General features: G+C 42.9%; 1 protein-coding gene across 4 annotated transcripts in view; it reads right to left on the reverse strand.

Annotated features, from left to right (window-relative positions):
* The window catches only part of LOC127572118 (FERM domain-containing protein 4B-like), a 178692-nt gene that overhangs the window by 90687 nt on the left and 70659 nt on the right, over positions 1–17346 (reverse strand). Inside the window, exons 1-2 of one of the 4 annotated variants that reach the window (XM_052019014.1) lie at positions 469–734; positions 212–268 (exon numbers count right to left, since the gene is read on the reverse strand). Coding sequence is in view for 1 of the 4 variants with exons in the window: in XM_052019011.1 (XP_051874971.1) it covers positions 212–268 (57 nt within the window). In the remaining 3 variants the exon portion in view is untranslated. Of the gene's footprint in view, positions 1–211; positions 269–425; positions 735–17346 lie in introns of those variants that run through there. The other 3 variants (XM_052019013.1, XM_052019012.1, XM_052019011.1) reach the window with 3 other exon arrangements.

Below are 17346 nucleotides of genomic sequence, written 5' to 3' on the forward strand. Positions count from 1 at the left end.
GAAAGGAGCTGCAACAAAACTCGGTGTGTGGAATGCGCGAAAACAAGGCAGCCGGCGGAGCGGAAGGGAACTCGGTCGGTGGCCGGTGCGGAGGAGTGCCCGGCCGGTTGCTGGGGAGGGAGGCTGCTCCGGAGCGTACGATGCCGGCTGTGGCAGGGAAGTTTGTGCCGTGGCAGGCCAGCCGGGAGCCCGCAGACCGAAAGTCTCTTACCTGTAGGACGTGCGCAGCCAACTCGAACACCGTCTCGCTGTCCGCTTCGATATCGCCCTGTGGGAAAAGGCAGAGGAAAGCAGAGCCATCAGGGAGTAGCCGGCGGCCGTCAGCAAAAGCGGAGCGGGACACCCACCCACCAAGCCGCGGCAAGGGGAGGTTGCCTCTCACACACCCACGACCCAACGGCTCGCACTCCGCCCCAGCCACTTACGCCGCTTCGCAGGCAGCCTCTGCGAAATCACTCACACACCTACACAGTGCTGGGTGAAGAATGGAGAGGCTCCGACTGCCGCTACAGTGAGATGTGGCGAGGGCGCCCCTTGCGCTGCCTTTGGTCGAGTCTGGCAGGGCAGGTTGGACGAGTCTCGTTTACAATGAGCTTTGGTCGACTCGGAGCAGCAACACACCGGCGGCTCCGGGAAAAAGAGTGGGGCTGCGGGCGGCTCCGATTAATCACTGAGCGCTCCGCTCAGGTCACGTCTGCCTCACTTCACACTCACCCGAGCAACACTGGCTTGAATACGGATGTGTTTGGGGGGGGGGGGGGGAATAAACTGCAACTAAGTTTGCGTTGTGTTCACTTTTAATAAAAAGCATCAATGTATTAATTTATATTAAGACTTATATTTCCAACAACCATGCCTCATTTATGTACTTAATCGATCTAGAGTCAATCTAATGATCAGACGAAAAAAAAACCTTTTATGAATAAAAAGGTATTAATGCAATAAAAAAACTTAAAATCTGAAACAAAAATAGAAAATTCTGGTAAAACTCAGGTTTATGTAAACTCGGGTAAAGATATCTTTTTTTAGTCACATGTACATCGAAACACACAGTGAAATGCATCTTTTTGTGGAGTGTTCTGGGGGCAGCCCGCAAGTGTCGCCACGCTTCCGGCGCCAACATATCATGCCCACAACTTCCTAACTTGTACGTCTTTTGGAATGTGGGAGGAAACTGGAGCACCTGGAGGAAACCCATGCAGACATGGGGAGAACGTTCAAACTCCTTACAGACAGTGACCGAATTTGAACCCGGGTCAATGGCGCTGTAAAGCGTTAGGCTAACCACTACACTACCGTGCCTGCCCAGTTGCTCTTTCCACAGATGCTGTCTGACCTGCTGAGTTTGTTCTATTGGTCTCTTATTAACCATGTTTGACAAATTTGAATTCTCTGAGGATGTGACAGGGAGATCTGATAGAGGGGCACCTGTAGATGTAATGTATTTAGATTTCCAAAAGGCATTTGACAAGATGCCACATAAGAGGTTGGTAGATTAATTAAAAACCTAAGGTAATAGAGGAAGTGTGTTACTATGATTTGAAAACTGACTGTCACATGAAAAGCAAAGAGCTGGAATAAATGGGTCCCTGTCAGACTGGAGGGATGTAACTAGTGGAGTACCCCATGGATATGTTCTTGGCACTCATTTGTTTGCTATTTACATTAATGACCCAGAGGAGGGAACAAAATATAAAGTTTCCAAGTTTGCTGATGATATGAAAATAGGTAGAAGGGCATGTTGTGATGAGGTCATTGTGATTCTGCAAAGCAACATAGATGGATTGAGTGACTGGGTAGAAACCTGACAAATGTAATTAAATTTGGGGAAGTGTGAGGTCCTGCACTTTGTTAAGAGGAATCAAAATGTGGATTATTCTCTAAATGGAAAGAGACTGCAAATGAGTGAGGTTTGGAGGTATCTAGGAGTTCTATTTCATGAATCACAAAAAGATGGTAGGCATGTCCAACGTGTAGTTAAGGCGGAAAACAGCATTTTAGCCTTGATCGTGAAGGGGTTGGAGTTTACCAATGGTGAGGTTTTGTTACAGATTTACAGGGTGCTGGTGAGGCCACACCTGGAGTATTGTTTAGAATTTTGGTCCCCTTACCCCCCAAAGAAGGATATATATAGAGAGGCAGTCAAGCAGTCAAAAGGAGATTCGCCAGGCCAATTCCTGGGATGAGAGGGTTGTTCTATCAAGAGAAGGAGGAGGGCTTGGGTCTGTATTCCTTGGAGTTTAGAGGAATGAAGGTTGACCTTATTCAAACATACAAGAATCTAAGGGGCTTGACAGGGTAGATGTTGAGATGTTTTCACTAGTGGGAGAGTCATGAATGAGGGGGCATAGTTACAAAATAAGGGGCCAGTCACTTAAAACTGTGGTGCATGGAAATTTCTTCTCTGAAGGTAGTGAGTCTCTGGAATTCTCTGCCCCTGAGGGTGGATAACACCAGATCATCGGATATATTTAAGGTGGAGATGGATAAATATCTGAAAGATCGAGGAACTGAAGGTTATGGGGAACTAACAAGGAAGAGGAATTGAGGCCAGCACAGATCAGCCACGATTATATCGAATGGTGGGGCAGGCTTGATGGACCCGCTGGCCTACTCCTTTTCCTATTTTCCTGTGTTCTTGTGTATGAATAAACTCTGTTAGTTTGTTTGTTTGGAATATCAGTGGATTATATATAACAGATGGGTGGGTTCTTTAACATGAGGATTCCTTAATCTTGTCAGTCTCATTTGCATACATTACCCTGAGAGCCATCTCAAGATTTTGCTAACTGGCTACAGCACATTCAAAGTAGGGGTAACTGTTTTGGAAACATCACACCTTCTCAGCTGTGGATGGTTTCATGCACGATGAAAATAATGTGCATTTTAATCTAAGTTAGTAGGAAACAAAAGTCCACCTCAATTTACATCTACCTTCTGCCTCTCCAGGTTAATCTCAGTGTCAGATGTGATGGCGAATCTATAATATCCTGCTTCGACAGTATATAAACTCAGACTACAGGGTGGAAAATGCAGCTGCAATCTGCTCAGCATGCTCACATTTTAAGTGGCCCTTGAGCAGTGGGGTTGCTTCTTTTATATTAATTTTGTTTTAATTGCCTGTTGTTAGTGCCACAATCACAGTATTATTCTACAACAGCCAATCCCAATTAAGGAAGCCTGCAGTTCCAAAAGGAAGAAACTTTCCTTCAGCTACTGTTTTAAAAATTATGGGATAGAGATGATGGCCGTCAATATTGAAAGGGATTATTAACTCCTTTTCAACCAAAGGAAAATTAAGCATTCATTCTTTAACAAAAGAATGTTCAACTTTCTTAAAACGTTGGTGATTTTGATCCTAAATTTGCTGGGTGTATTTTGGTTGTGATGTTGGCAGATATTTAGCAAAAAAAATGTTATGAAGCTATATGAAACAACCCAAAGGCGTGAATAACATTCTATAAATAAAGGTTCCTTTAAGGTTCTGATGATTTAATTTGCAGAAAATCATTTTCTTTTGTTTATATCATTGTACACTATGCTGGTAATTCAAGATGCAAAAAAATAGACAGATTCAATGTTTCAGACCCTGGGGACCACATCAGAGGTTGCCCCAGAGTATGGTATCTCAGCTTGAAAAAAACATATACAGTGCAGATTCAGTATGAGCTCTGAAGTCTTGAACTCAATTGATTTAGCAATACAACTGCGCATCCTCATGTCAGCAGGAATTATGAGTACAGTTTATCATGCCATGATTTTAAATATTAGTTTGACATTTGTTGAAATATATTGGGTTACCAGCTTGATCAAGGGAACGAGACTGGGAGGATTTTTTGAACTGTGAGGGAGTCAAATTTTCATTTCACTCATGCTGGTCAATGTAGCAACTCCCAAGTACTGGTTATTTCATCAGCAATTCCTTTTGAAGCCAAAACAGTCAAACAAAGGGAGTGCTGTTTTATTGTGAATTTTTTTCTTAAAAGGGATATGGAATGATGAGATCCCTGTTGATAGTGGTAGAGCTCTCTTTTCAGAGCAAATAACCCCTTTTTTTAAAAATCGCTTTTAAGTTATTCAGCCTTAACTGCAGGCTGGTATTACACATTACAGCAAGTAACTCATTATATCTTTATAAAACAGAACACTGGAAGAACTCAGCGGGTCAAGCAGCATCTGTGGAGGCAAAAGGTGCAAGTCGCACATTTTAGGTCGAGACCCTGCACCAGGACCGAGGGGGAGCAGGAAAGATTGCCAGTATATGGCAGTATGTGGAGGGGTAGGATGGAGGCTGTAGGTGATAGGTGGAACCAGATGGAGAAGGAATAATGGGCAGATGGAACAATGTGGGGAAGGGGTTGGGACAGAGACTGGGAGGTGACAGGATGGTGGCAGATGGGGAGGGGATGAAGGCAGGTGGAATCTGGTGGGGGAGGGGATGGGAGGGATGAACAAAGGAAGAAGAAAACTGGGTGGACAGGTGTGTGGGAAGAGGGCACCAGGGGTGTGGGTTACCCAAAATTCAGAAAATTCAACACTCATATCATTGGGTTGTAAGCTACCCAAATGGAATATGATATGTCGTTCTTCCAATTTGCGTTTGGCCTCTCCATGGCAACGGAGAAGGCCGAGGACAGACAGGTCATGTGGGAGTGGGAAGGAGAGTTAAATTGACATGCAACCAGAAGCTCGAGATGGCCGTCATGGACAGAGTTCTGCACAACGGTTGCCTATCTCTGCCTGGTTTCACCAACGTAGAGGAGGCACTCGAATGTAGTAGACCAAGTTGGAAAGGTACACCATCTGCAAGGGCTGTCCAGGTCCCTGGATGGAAGTGAGGGTGGAGGTGAGAAGTGTTGCATCTCCTTCGTTAGCAGGGGAAAGTGCCAGACGATGGGGAGGGAGGAGTTGACCAGGAAGTCCCGAAGGCGGCGGTCCCGGTGGAAAGCAGGGAGAAGAGTGGAAGATGTGACTGGTGGTGGGATCACATTGGAGCCAGCGGAAATGAGGGAGAATGATATGACGGATGGGGAGAGGGGGTGGTGAGAGCAGACGTGCTGGAAATGGAGGAAATGTGTGTTAGGGCTCCATCAACTATGGCAGAGAGGAAACAAAGCTTCCAGAAGATGCAGGGCATTTCAGGAGCTCTAGAGCAGAAGGCCTAATCTTGAAAACAGATGCAGCGGAGACAAAGAAATTGAGATAATTTCTCTCTTACAGGAGGCAGGGTGGGAGGAGGTATAGTCGAGGTAGCTGTGGGAGTCAGTGGGTTTATAGAAGATGTTTATGGCAAGTCTATCTTCTGAGATGGACACAGAGAGGTCCAGAAAAGGAAGTGTCAGAGATGCTACAGAGAAGTGTCAGCGAGGACAAGATGGATGAGTTCTGCACAAGTGCAGGAGGCAGCACCAATGCAGTCATTTATGAAGTGGAGAACGAGCCGGGGCTGGGTGCCATAATAGGCTTGGAACAAGGACTAATCGAACACCTCCCCCCTTCACCTGGTTCCATCTACCCATTATCCCCTCCCCATATGGTTCCACCCATCACCTACCAGCCTCTATCCCAACCTCCTTAGCACTATGATGTACTGGCAATCTTTCCTATTCATTCCCAATATCGTTGCAGGGTCTCGACCTGAAATGCCGATTTATACCCTTTGCCTCCATAGATGCCGAATTCTGCTGAATTCTTCCAGTGTTCTGTTTTTGTTCTAGATTCCAGCATCTGAGAACAGTGCAGGAACAGGCCCTTCAGCCCACAATGTTGTGCCAAACTAATACAACTAGTAATTAAACGCTTAACTAAACTAACCCTTCAGTCTACACAATATCCATATCCCTCCATTCTCTGCACATTCAAGTGCCTAAGAGCCTCTTAAACCCCTCTACTGTATTTGCCTCCACTACTGCCCCTGGCAGCACATCTCCAGGCATCCTCCACTCTGTGTTAAAAAAAAACTTACCCTGAACATCTCCTTTGAACTTACCCCGCACATCTCCTTTGAACTTACCCCCTCTCACCTTAAATGCATATCCTCTAGTATGAGGCATTTAGACTCTGGAAAAAGATAATGGCTGTTCACTCTATCTGTGCCTCGCACAATCTTATGAACTTTTATCAGGTCTCCCCTCAGTTTCTGCTACTCCAGAGAAAACAATCCAAGTTTGTTCAACCTCTCCTAAAAGCACATGCCCTCTAATCCAGGCAGCATGCCGGTAAACCTCTTCTGCACCCTCTTCAAAGTCTCTATATCCTTCCTATAATGGGGTGATCAGAATTGAATGCAAAACTCCAGATGCAGCTTAATCAGATTTTTATAAAGCTGCAACATAACTTCCTGATTCTTGAACGCAATACCCAAACTAATAAAGGCAAACATGCCTTCTTTACCACTCTATCAACCTGTGCAGCCACTTTCAGGTGCCTATAGACTTGAACCCCAAGATCCCTCTGTATATCAATGCTGTTAAGGGTCCTGCCATTAACTGTGTACAGATTTTGTCAAATTTCTGACCATATCAGAACGACAGTTGAGCAAACCAACAGAATATTGAAATACACAGCTAAAGCAGTAGATTACAAGTCAGAGAAAACTATACAATGGCCTTGTCATAGGGCATCAAAGCATCCTGCAAAGTTTTGGTACTGAGGCACTAAGAAAAGATTCAAGCAGTGAAGAAACACAAAATTGGTCCTCAGTCTTGCAACTCTAAAGCATGAAGAATATAAGTGAGGAAACTTTGGCATGCCTGAAAGATGTACTTTGATGTATACAGAAGTATAAAGTGTGGAAGAACTTATCTGGTAAATTACTTAAAAATTGTTGGAATAAAGTAAAAGATCTTGCAAGAGGTTAAACTCATAAAAGGCTAGTTTCAGGGTGATTATTTGGGAGGTCATCCTTGTACAATGAGTAAAGCATAGAATGAAGTCTAGATAGCACAATGGAAGTCAAATAATTGTAATCAGTTTAGAACCAACAGCAGCTGCATGGCTGATTACTCAGCATGCTTGTAAGTGATAATAATGCAGTCTTCCTCTAGCTAACCCATGTGGGTCTTCACAGGCTGAAGTTGGGTAATCAAAAATGAGGCCACAAATCTTAATATTCAAACAACTGCATGAATGCATTAGTTCCTGCTTCCTTACTGTTCAATCAACACTGCAATAACACAAAACCACAGTAGAAATGTCGTGATCCAATTTACAATTATTCTTTGGCACTCAATCAATACTTATTTTGGACAATTCACCAGAATGTTAGTTTCAACAGATATAATCAAGAAAAAGTTTATTTTACTTCTCCCTCTGACAGTTTACCAATGAAGAATAAGAAATCTGTTTTACTCCAATTGAAGTCAATGGTTCATTTTATCTACTGCTTTTCTCCTGAGAGACCTGCCTCAACCTTTTAGTAAGCAGCAGCTAGATTTTATACAACTCACAAGAAGTTTCATGAGTATCACATGCAGCAAGTGTACCTGCTAACATACATGCTTCATACATGCAACTTGCGTTTCAATTCTAAGCAGTAGTACTAATACATCGCATATACATTTAAGTTATCTTAAAGATGAATTAAATATTTCCTATATATAATATAGTATAAATAAAATCAAAACTCTCAACAGAAATATTCTGACATTTTGCTGCACTTATTGCAAAATACCCACTGATAAACTTGTCCAAAATCTGGGAGTCTGATCATCAGAATTATCTAAAAGCCACAATTATCCAAAAACAAAAATCAGATGTTTTTGCAAATATTCCATTTGATAATCAGTTGAATGAGACATTGGGACAATTAGGCTTTCAGTGTCATGCTGGACTAGTTATCAGCTTTGCTGCTTTATGTACAGTAGTGCTCTGGTCTTGTTGGTCACACACGTATTGCTGAGGAAATGGTTTCACAGTCAGTGGAGAAAAATAAAGAGTGAGGATGACATTGATGATGCTGCGGTGATCGAGTAGAGAAGTGTCCATAGACAAATGTATAAATGTGTTTGTGAAAGGTTAACTAATACCCTAGAGCAACAAAGTTTCATGATAAACCAAGGGATAATGCAAGTTTACAAGATTCAATAAAAATTAATCAAAGAGAAACCTACAATCATGAAGCATACAAAGTTAGCTGATATCTTTAAGACATTCCTGTAGAGTGCTATTGAATTGATTTCAACGGCAACAGCCAGATGCAAGTAACCCTGTCTTATTTTGGAATTGCATGACAAGGAGAATTTTGGTAAATATAAAAATAAGCACCTTTTTCAAACCTTATGCATACATTGTCCAAAATCAGGGACTATCTTAGTCCCAAGAGTGCAGGACTTTGTATTATGCATCATAGTACATCCCCAGCCACTGGGTATATTTTATCATTTGAACCTGCATGGTTAAGGTTTTGATTGAATTAAAACTTGGTATATATTTAATGTTTAAATACCTGTCCTCTTGAAAAAAATGAAAAGTTCAAACAGAATACAACACACACTATGTAATGGACACCAGTGTGTTTAAAACAACTTTTGTCAAAGAGAATGGAAAATCAATTTATTATTAAACAGTGTTGCAGGATTGAGGTGTCTGTTTAGGAATGCACTGGAAACGTTTCTTTTAAAACTTCTGTCAGATACATTGATATATTACAAGCTAGCAGTTATCTATAAAATTCCCATGGTCAGGGTTTTTTTAAAATCATAAATCTGTGTGCAAAGGATTTCTTTTTCTAAATAAAAATAATAAGTTCATCTATATGTGTGTTGGCAGTTTCTTATTACAATTTAAAGGTTTTAGCTGTGCGTGGAGTTTGCTGATCACTTTAAGATCTAGCAATATTTAAAAGGCAATATAAATATAAGCTGTTGTTTATCTTCTCTAGAAATGAGAAAATGAACAACAGCTACATTTATACTACTTTTTTTAATATAGCGAAGGACTCCAAGATACTTCACAGAAGTATCAGAAAACATCAAGGCAGTTGAATGAAAGCTGGGTTAAAGAGCTTGGTTTTAAGGAAGGTCTTCAAGGAAAGAGCGGCAGAAAGGCAAAAGTTTAGGAAGGCAATGTCTGAGCTTGGTGCCTTGGCTGCAGAAGTACAGCCACCATTGGAGGATGATTAAAATCAAGAGTGTAAGGGACCAGAATTAGAATAGTACAGATATGTTGGGGGATTAGAGTTCTGCGAGTAGGAGATCAGAGACAAAGGGTGAGCCTAAAGCAAGATTGAGTATTTTAAAATTTCTTTGTCACTCATCTGGGAGCCAGCATACAGTAGATCAGTGAGCACAATGGAGATGAGCAAAAGGGATTTGGTGCATGTTAAGAAATAGATCGCATCTTGGATGTCCTGAGATTTATAATAGTTGGAAGATGGAAAGCAAGTTAGTGGAGTTTTAGAATTATATCCAAAATTAATAAAAGCATAACTGAGTGCTTCAGCTGCAGATAAACTGAGAAAGGAGCAGAATCATGTGAATTTACAAAGGAGAAACTAGTTGCCTTAATGATGGCACAGACACTTGACTGGAATGGCATATTGGACACCAAAGCTACAAACTATACGGTTCTGCAACAGATGACAGACAGGCAGAGGGATAGAGTCAATGATGCAGGACGGAATACTGAAGATCTATATCTGCCCCGATATTTAGTTGTAAGAAATTTATGTTCAGCTGACTGTCCATTCCAAGGTGTACTCAATGAGGGACGCACTGAAGCTTGGTGCAACTACCACAAAGGCTCTGTCGGTAAAGTCCATAGTATTGGGACTGTTTGGACAGTAAGGGGCTGGGCTGTGTAATAATCTCTTAAACAATTCACTGATGGAATGTTTGGGGATGAAATATTAGTGACATGGTGCCATACTGTAAATATGATAAACGAATGTAGACATATGCATGGTACAATGAATGAAGATAATGTCATGTCCCAATTGTATCACAATACTTTGTGATTAAAGTATATTTCTGGAAACAAATAAATTGCAGGGGCTGGGCGATCATCAACTTGGTCAGCCTGAAACTTGCTGGACTTCCAGTGCAAGGTGCTGCACGTAACTGAGTGTTGCAACCTAGCACATTGCAAGATGCAAGACTGCATGCTGCAGGTTGCACTGAAGCTTGGTGCAGTTACTGTGAATTCTCTATGGAGGAAAGGCCACACAGTGTGGTGTTGTTCCATTTCCAAGGGACTGGGTCCTGTGCAAAAACTTCTCACACCTATCCATGAGGAACTGTTTGGGAAAGAAAATTTGATGCTATGTGATGTAATTTTAATATTGTAAACAATATCATGATATGTTATAGGTAAGTTAATGATGACAAAGAGATGTGTTATATTGTAAAATGGAAAATTTTATGAAGAAATTGGATTTTTAGGGGAATTTTTGGTGCGGGGGCAGGGACCATTTGAGACATAGCCCCGAAGTAATCATTAGGGGTTAATGCAAATGATTAACATCTGTTTATAGTGCTACTCCAAAAGTGGTTAAATCTGTACATGCCCCTAAGCATGGAATTCATACTTTTGAAACATGTGGCAGTTTCAATGCTGCTTTTTATCAATAGGATATCTATAACATCAGACTTGCCTTCTTTAACACTGTCAAAATAATTTGGCAGTAAATGAAGTTATTTAATTGTGTGCAGTTACTTTTTGGATTAAGGGGTAAAAGGATTGTGTGCAGGTCGTCATCCTCATTCATAGGGGCTAAGTCTTGCTGACCCTGTACCTTGCACCAGAATGGTTGCCTATGCCTTTTACCCCCAGTTGTCATCATTTGTCTTGAGGTAAGAATCACAGGCATTAAAAGTATTAGGTATAAAGTAACTAAATTAAAAACTGAACTCAATGTAATTAAATAATGGTTATAGAGTAAATCTCAGAAAATATTCAAATAAAGCATGATAATTTAAAGTAACTAATCTTCCCCTTTACCTCTGAGTCACCATTGAAATCGAAGAAGTCCTGCATCTAACTCTAGTGTACTACCAGAGAGTCCCCTGTGGGTTCCATCATTGAACTGGAGCAGTCGAGCCAACTAATAGATTCTCCCTTCTGAATACATCAGTCAGTAAGTCCCAGATTTTCCACAGTTGACAATACTTGCATGGAAGTCCAAGACTTTCCACAATATAAGTGACTAGTTGCTGCCAGTTCTGCTCAGAACCTCTACCAATAACGAGTGAAGTTTGGTCCTTTTGGGAAGATAGCTACTGCTACATCTGGTTGGCTCTTCTGCTTTGTATGTGCTTAACTGTACCAGGAAACCAGCTTAAGTAAATTTTTTATGAAAAGTGCTAAAAAAAAGAATTAAAATTGAAATACATGGTTTAATTAATGGACATTAAGTGTTATTGAAATACTGGCTTATTATTGAATAGTACTACATTGTGAGTAGGAATAAAAACCTCTCTAGTGAGTTATTCACTGACGTTGAGCAATTTTATGTCTTATATTAGATTCTCAATCTGTGTTGAGTTTGTCAACCTTAAAGTAAACGTAGATAGAATACAAAAACTGGCTTCAATCTACATTGACTGGGGAGGGAATAACTCACCAAAACCAGGTACGTGAACATCAAATTAGCACACTATTGACCATGTCTATGATGCTTTCCCATAACTAAATAACATGAGTATATTCTCTATCTCAGTTTACAGATTAAAAATGACCATTTGGATGAAATACTCAAATACAGAGTAATTTTGCAAGTTTGACAAGAAGGTAATGGTATCACAACAGAGGGAAGTGTCTACTTGTTTAATCAAGAGATAGATCACAGAAAATAGAGATTCTTCAAATGGATACATTGCAAGTATTGAATGTAGAAGCAGTTGGTGTCTGGGATTAGACAAAAAAAATCTGCTCCATCCCTCTAATACTTTTGTTTAATAAGGCTCTTTGCTAATTTAACTTACTGACTTGTCTTCTAATATCCTGGAAAGTGACACAGAGATACATTCTACTAGAAAGTACTTCTATTTGGATGTCAGCTGGAGGCAGGACCAGACTTGGTTATTATTTCCATTTCCATGGTGATTGTTAGGAGTCACTGGAATATAACATAACCTTGCTATACAAATTATCTCATCATGTTCTTAGCTACATATGATTACATCATTGAGTCATGCTTGTTATCTCCTTTATGCATAGTAAGACAATATATTTTTATAGTGTCTACACACAGGAAAATATCATAAAGCAATTCACCTAAAGGGAATGATTAAACAAATTTACACTTGGCCTAAGGAGGGTTAATAGTTAGCAAATAACTAGTCCAAGTTTGAGGTGGCTTTTAAAGGTGGGGTGAGAGAAGCAGAGAGATTTTGACAAGGTGTCTATGAGCAAAGGCATAGTTGCTGCCTCACCCGTGCTGAGCGAGCGGTTAGCTGTCCTCAAGCAGCTCCCACCGCTGCTGGTGATGTCCCTACCAGTCGTTCTGGCCGGTGACTTCAACTGCATCATTGATGCAGCTGGACAATCTGGCAGTGCCAACAGCAGACTGGACAGCAGCTCCAGACTCCTGATGGGAACGGTTAAAGATGCAAAGTTGTGCGACGCCTTCAGCACTCCTGCAGCCACAACACACTTGGACCGGAACAGACAGCTCAGTAAGTCCCCAGATAGATTTCCTCTTCACGTCAAAGGCAGTCATGGTCAGATCCACCGATGTCACACCGGTGTTCTTCTCTGACCACTGCCTCCTTCATGCTTATCACACACAGGAGGACCTGAAGGCAGGCAGAGGAATGTGGAAGTTGAATGTCGAGCTGCTGACCCCAGAGAACATGAAGGAACTAAAGAGGGATTACACAGGTTGGAGAACTATGAAGTCCCTCTTTGACTCCCAGATTCACTGGTGGGAAGCAACCAAGGAGAACATCAAGAGGTTCTTCATTCTCAAAGGTGTTCAGAAAGCAAGACAGAGTCAGAGGGAACTGCGCCAACTCCAGAAAGACTATAGCAACTTCTTCTTCTGCAGTTGCGGGGGGGGGGGGGGGGGTGGATGCGAGAGAGGAACTCCGAGAGGTGAAGAGCCGGCAAGCTGCGCTCTTTGCCTTGGAATCCACGGAAGTCACCTTCAGATCCAGAGTCCACTTTGTGGAGCAGGATGAGACGTGCTCAAGTTTCTTCTTCCAAAAGGTTCACGGGGGGGAGCTCTGTGATCCACAGCCTTAAGGAAGAAGTTAGCTCAGTAACATCTTCACAGACAGACATACTGAGGATCTGCAGATCCATTTATGCCAGTCTGTATGACAGTAAGACCACAGACAGCACAGCCTCCCAAAGTTTCCTGTCCTCTATCATGGAGGTGCTACATGACATCAAGCGGGAAAGCCTAGATCAGCCATTGTGCCTGGAGGAGCTGACTGGCTCCATCAGTTCCCTTGCCTCGAGTAAAACTCCCGGAAGTGATGGCTTACCGTCAGAGTTGTACTCGGATCTGTGGGGCTGGATGGGCCCAGACCTGCCGGAAGTGTACAACGTTATGCTTCTGGCTAGCAGAATGGCAGACTCCATGAGGAAGAGCATCATTACCCTCATCAACAAGGAGAAGCAAGAGAAGGAGGACATCAGGAACTGGACACCCATTTCACTATTGAATGTGGATTATAAGATCCTGTCCAAGGCCATCACCAACCGGATCAAGTCTGCTCTGGGACAGGTGATTCACCCAGACCAAACCTGTGCTGTATCAGGCAGGAAAATCTCCGACAGCCTTGTGCTGCTCAGAGATACGATCGCCTACGTGCAGGACAGAAGGATGGATGCCTGCCTGGTCAGCTTGGACCAGGAGAAGGCCTTTGACAGGATATCCCACACGTACATGCTGGACGTGCTCTCCAAAATGGGTTTTGGGGAGGGAACCAGGAATTGGATCCGTAGTGCAGTCCAAATCAATGGTGGGAGACAGATAGCTTCTCCATCAAGTCTGGAGTCAGGCAGGCTTGTCCACTCTCCCCGTCTTGTTTGTGTGCTGCATAGAACGCTTTGCCCAATCCATCAAGAAGGATGAGAGCATAAGAGGGGTGACCTTGCCGTGCAGTGGAGGCACCCAGGTCAAAACCTCCCTGTACATTGACAACATTGCTGTCTTCTGCTTTGATCCACAGTTTGCAGAGTGATCAACATCTGTGACCAGTTTAAGTTGGCATCTGGGGTCAGAGTTAACCACAGGACAGCGAGACCATGCTCTTCGGTAACTGGCCCGACTGATCCAATGTCGCCTTCACCGTCAGGTCCAACGACCTGAAGGTGCTGGGAATCTGGTTCAGAGGGGCTGAAAGTTTCCTCAATCAATATGTGGAAGTCCCAACTAGAGAGACTGAGATACTGGATCTCCTCTTAGGGAATGAGACAGGGCAGGTGACTAAAGTGTGTGTGGGGGAACACTTTGGATCTAGTGATCATAATTCCATTAGTTTCAAGATAATTATGGAGAAGGATAGGACTGGTCCTCGGGTTGAGATTCTAAATTGGAATAAGGTCAATTTTGATGGCATCAGAAGGGATCTGGCAAGCATGGATTGGGATAGGTTGTTTTCTGGCAAAGAGATGCTTGGTAAGTGGAAAGGTTTCACTAGTAAAATGTTGAGAGTACAGAATCTGTATGTTCCTGTTAGAATAAAAGCTAAGGCTAATAGTTTAGGGAACCTTAGTTATCGAGGGATATTGAGGCCCTGGTAAAGAAAAAGGTGGCACATATCATGTATAGGCAGTTAAGATCAAATGAGGCGCTTGAGGAGTAGAAGAAATGCAAGAGAACTCGAGAGAGAAATCAGAAGTGCGAAAAGAGGACATGAGGTTCCTTTGGCAGATAGGGTGAAAGAGAATCCCAAGGGTTTCTATAGCTGTATTAAGAGTAAAGAAGTAGCAAGAGACAAAATTGGTCCTCTTGAAGATCAGCATGGACATTTATGCATGGAGCCGAAAGAGATGGGGGAGATATTAAATGTAATTTTTGCATCCTTATTTATTCTGGAGGCAGATACAGAGACTATAGAACTGAGGCAAAAGAATAGAGAGGTCATGGACTGTATCCAGATTACGGAAGAGGATGTGCTGGCTGTCTTGAGGCGAATTAAAGTGAATAAATCCCCAGGGCCTGTCAAGGTGTCCCCTCGGACCTTGTGGGAGGCTAGTGCAGAAATTGCAGGGGCCCTGGCAGAGATACTTAAAACGTCCTTAGCCACGGGTGAGGTGCCGGAGGACTGGAGGATAGCTAATGTTGTTCCGTTGTTCAAGAAAGGCTCTAAGAATAAGCTGGGAAATTATAGGCCAGTGAGCCTGACGTCAGTCATAGGTAAATTATTGGAAGGTATTCTAATGGACAGGATATACAAGTTTTTGGATAGACTGGGCCTGATTAGGGATAGTCAACATGGCCTTGTGTGTGGTAGGTCATGTCTATCCAATCTTATAGAGTTTTTTTTAAGGAGGTTACCAAGAAAGTCGATGAGGGGAAGGCAGTGGATGTTGTCTACATGGACTTTAGCAAGGCCTTTGTCAGAGTCCCACATGGGAGGCTGGTCCAGAAGGTTAAGTCACTTGCCATTCAGTATGAAGTAGCCAATTGGATTTAACATTGGCTTAGCGGGAGAAGCCAGAGAGCGGTAGTAGATGGTCGTCTCTCTGACTGGAGGTCTGTGACTAGTGGTGTGCCGCAGGGATCGGTGCTGGGTCCGTTGTTGGTTATCATTTATATTAATGATTTAAATGATAATGTGGTAAACTGGATCAGCAAATTTGCGGATAACACCAAGATTGGGGGTGTAGTGGACAGCTGGGAAGGCTATCAAAGCTTGCAGTGAGATCTTGTCCAGCTAGGAAAATGGGGTGAAAAATGTCCAATGGAATTTTATGCAGACAAGTGTGAGGTGTTACACTTTGGGAGGACAAACCAGGATAGGACTTGCACAGTGAATGGTTGGGCTCTGAGGTGTGTGGTAGAACAAAGGGACCTGGGAATACAAATCCATAATTCCTTGAAAGCGGCGTCACAGTTAAACAGGGTCATAAAGAGAGCTTTTGGCACTTTAGCCTTCATAAATCAGGGCATTGAGTACAGGTGTTGGGATGTTGTGCTGAAGTCGTACAATACGTTGGTGAGGCTGAATTTAGAGCATTGTGTGCAGTTCTGGTCACCTATCAACAGGAAAAAAAGTAATAAGCTTGAAAAAGTGCAGAGAAAATTTACAAGGATGTTGCCGGGACTTGAGGACCTGAGTTATAGGAAAAGGTTGAGTAGGTTAGGACTTTGTTCCCTGGACCACAGGAGAATGAAGGGAGATCCTAGAGGTATAAGAAATTATGAGGCGTATAGATAGAGTGAATGCATGCAAGCTTTTTCCCTAAGATTGGGTGAGACAAGAACTGGAGGGCATAGGTTTAGGGTGAAAGGTGAAATATTTAAGGGGAATCTGAGGGGAAACTTCTTCACCCAGAGGGTGGTGCGAGTGTGGAACGAGCTGCCAGTGGAAGTGGTAGATGTGGGTTCAATTGTAACATTTAAGAGAAGTTTGGATAGGTACATGGATGGGAGGGGTTTGGAGGGATATTTTCCAAGTGCAGGTAGATGGGACTAGGCAGAAGATCAGGTTGGCATGGACTAGATGGGCCAAAGGGCCTTTTTAATACTCTCTTACTCTAATGTGTGGGAAACAGATTGCTTCCCCAAGTCTGCAATCAGGCAAGATTGCCCATTCTCCCATCTTGTTTGTGTATTGCATAAAGGATTGTGCTGTGCTGAATCCATCAGGAAGGATGTGGGTATTAGAGGGCTGATGATGGCAGGCAATGGGGGCACTCAGGTCAAAGCCATCTTCCATTTCATCTGGGGATCCAAGATGGAGCACATCCAACAGACAAGTCTCCGGAGAATGGGAGGAAAGTGTACTCAACATTGCCCTGATCCTGATAGCCACTTTTGTGCGTGGCTGCATCAAGCAATGCGTAGAACTGAAGTACGCAAGGAACAAGTGCCACTAGGTGCTGAGGTTGTGCCCGTTCTATGTCAGAAGCTCAATGTGATGCGTTATGACTTTAGGTTATCCTGCCTAGGTCAGGCTGACCTGTTTCTGCAGGAGCATGGCTTACTGCACTTCAGTATTTATCAGCAAATTGTCGTGATGGTGGACCAATGGACAACTGGTCAAGAGCCAAATATCACCTGCTGCTGGAAAGCCATCACAATGAAAGACTTCCTCTGACCTGCCTGAAACTCTCTCGTATTACAGAGCAAGGTGTTGTCCAGGGCTGAGAGCTGCAAACTGGCACATTCTCAGGTCCAGGACTCCAGGCTGAAAGATTCAAAGCTGGGTGGAGCCACAGCAAATATTCCAT

Source organism: Pristis pectinata, chromosome 6 (genome assembly GCF_009764475.1).
Source record: "Pristis pectinata isolate sPriPec2 chromosome 6, sPriPec2.1.pri, whole genome shotgun sequence".
Taxonomy (NCBI): Eukaryota; Metazoa; Chordata; class Chondrichthyes; order Rhinopristiformes; family Pristidae; genus Pristis; species Pristis pectinata.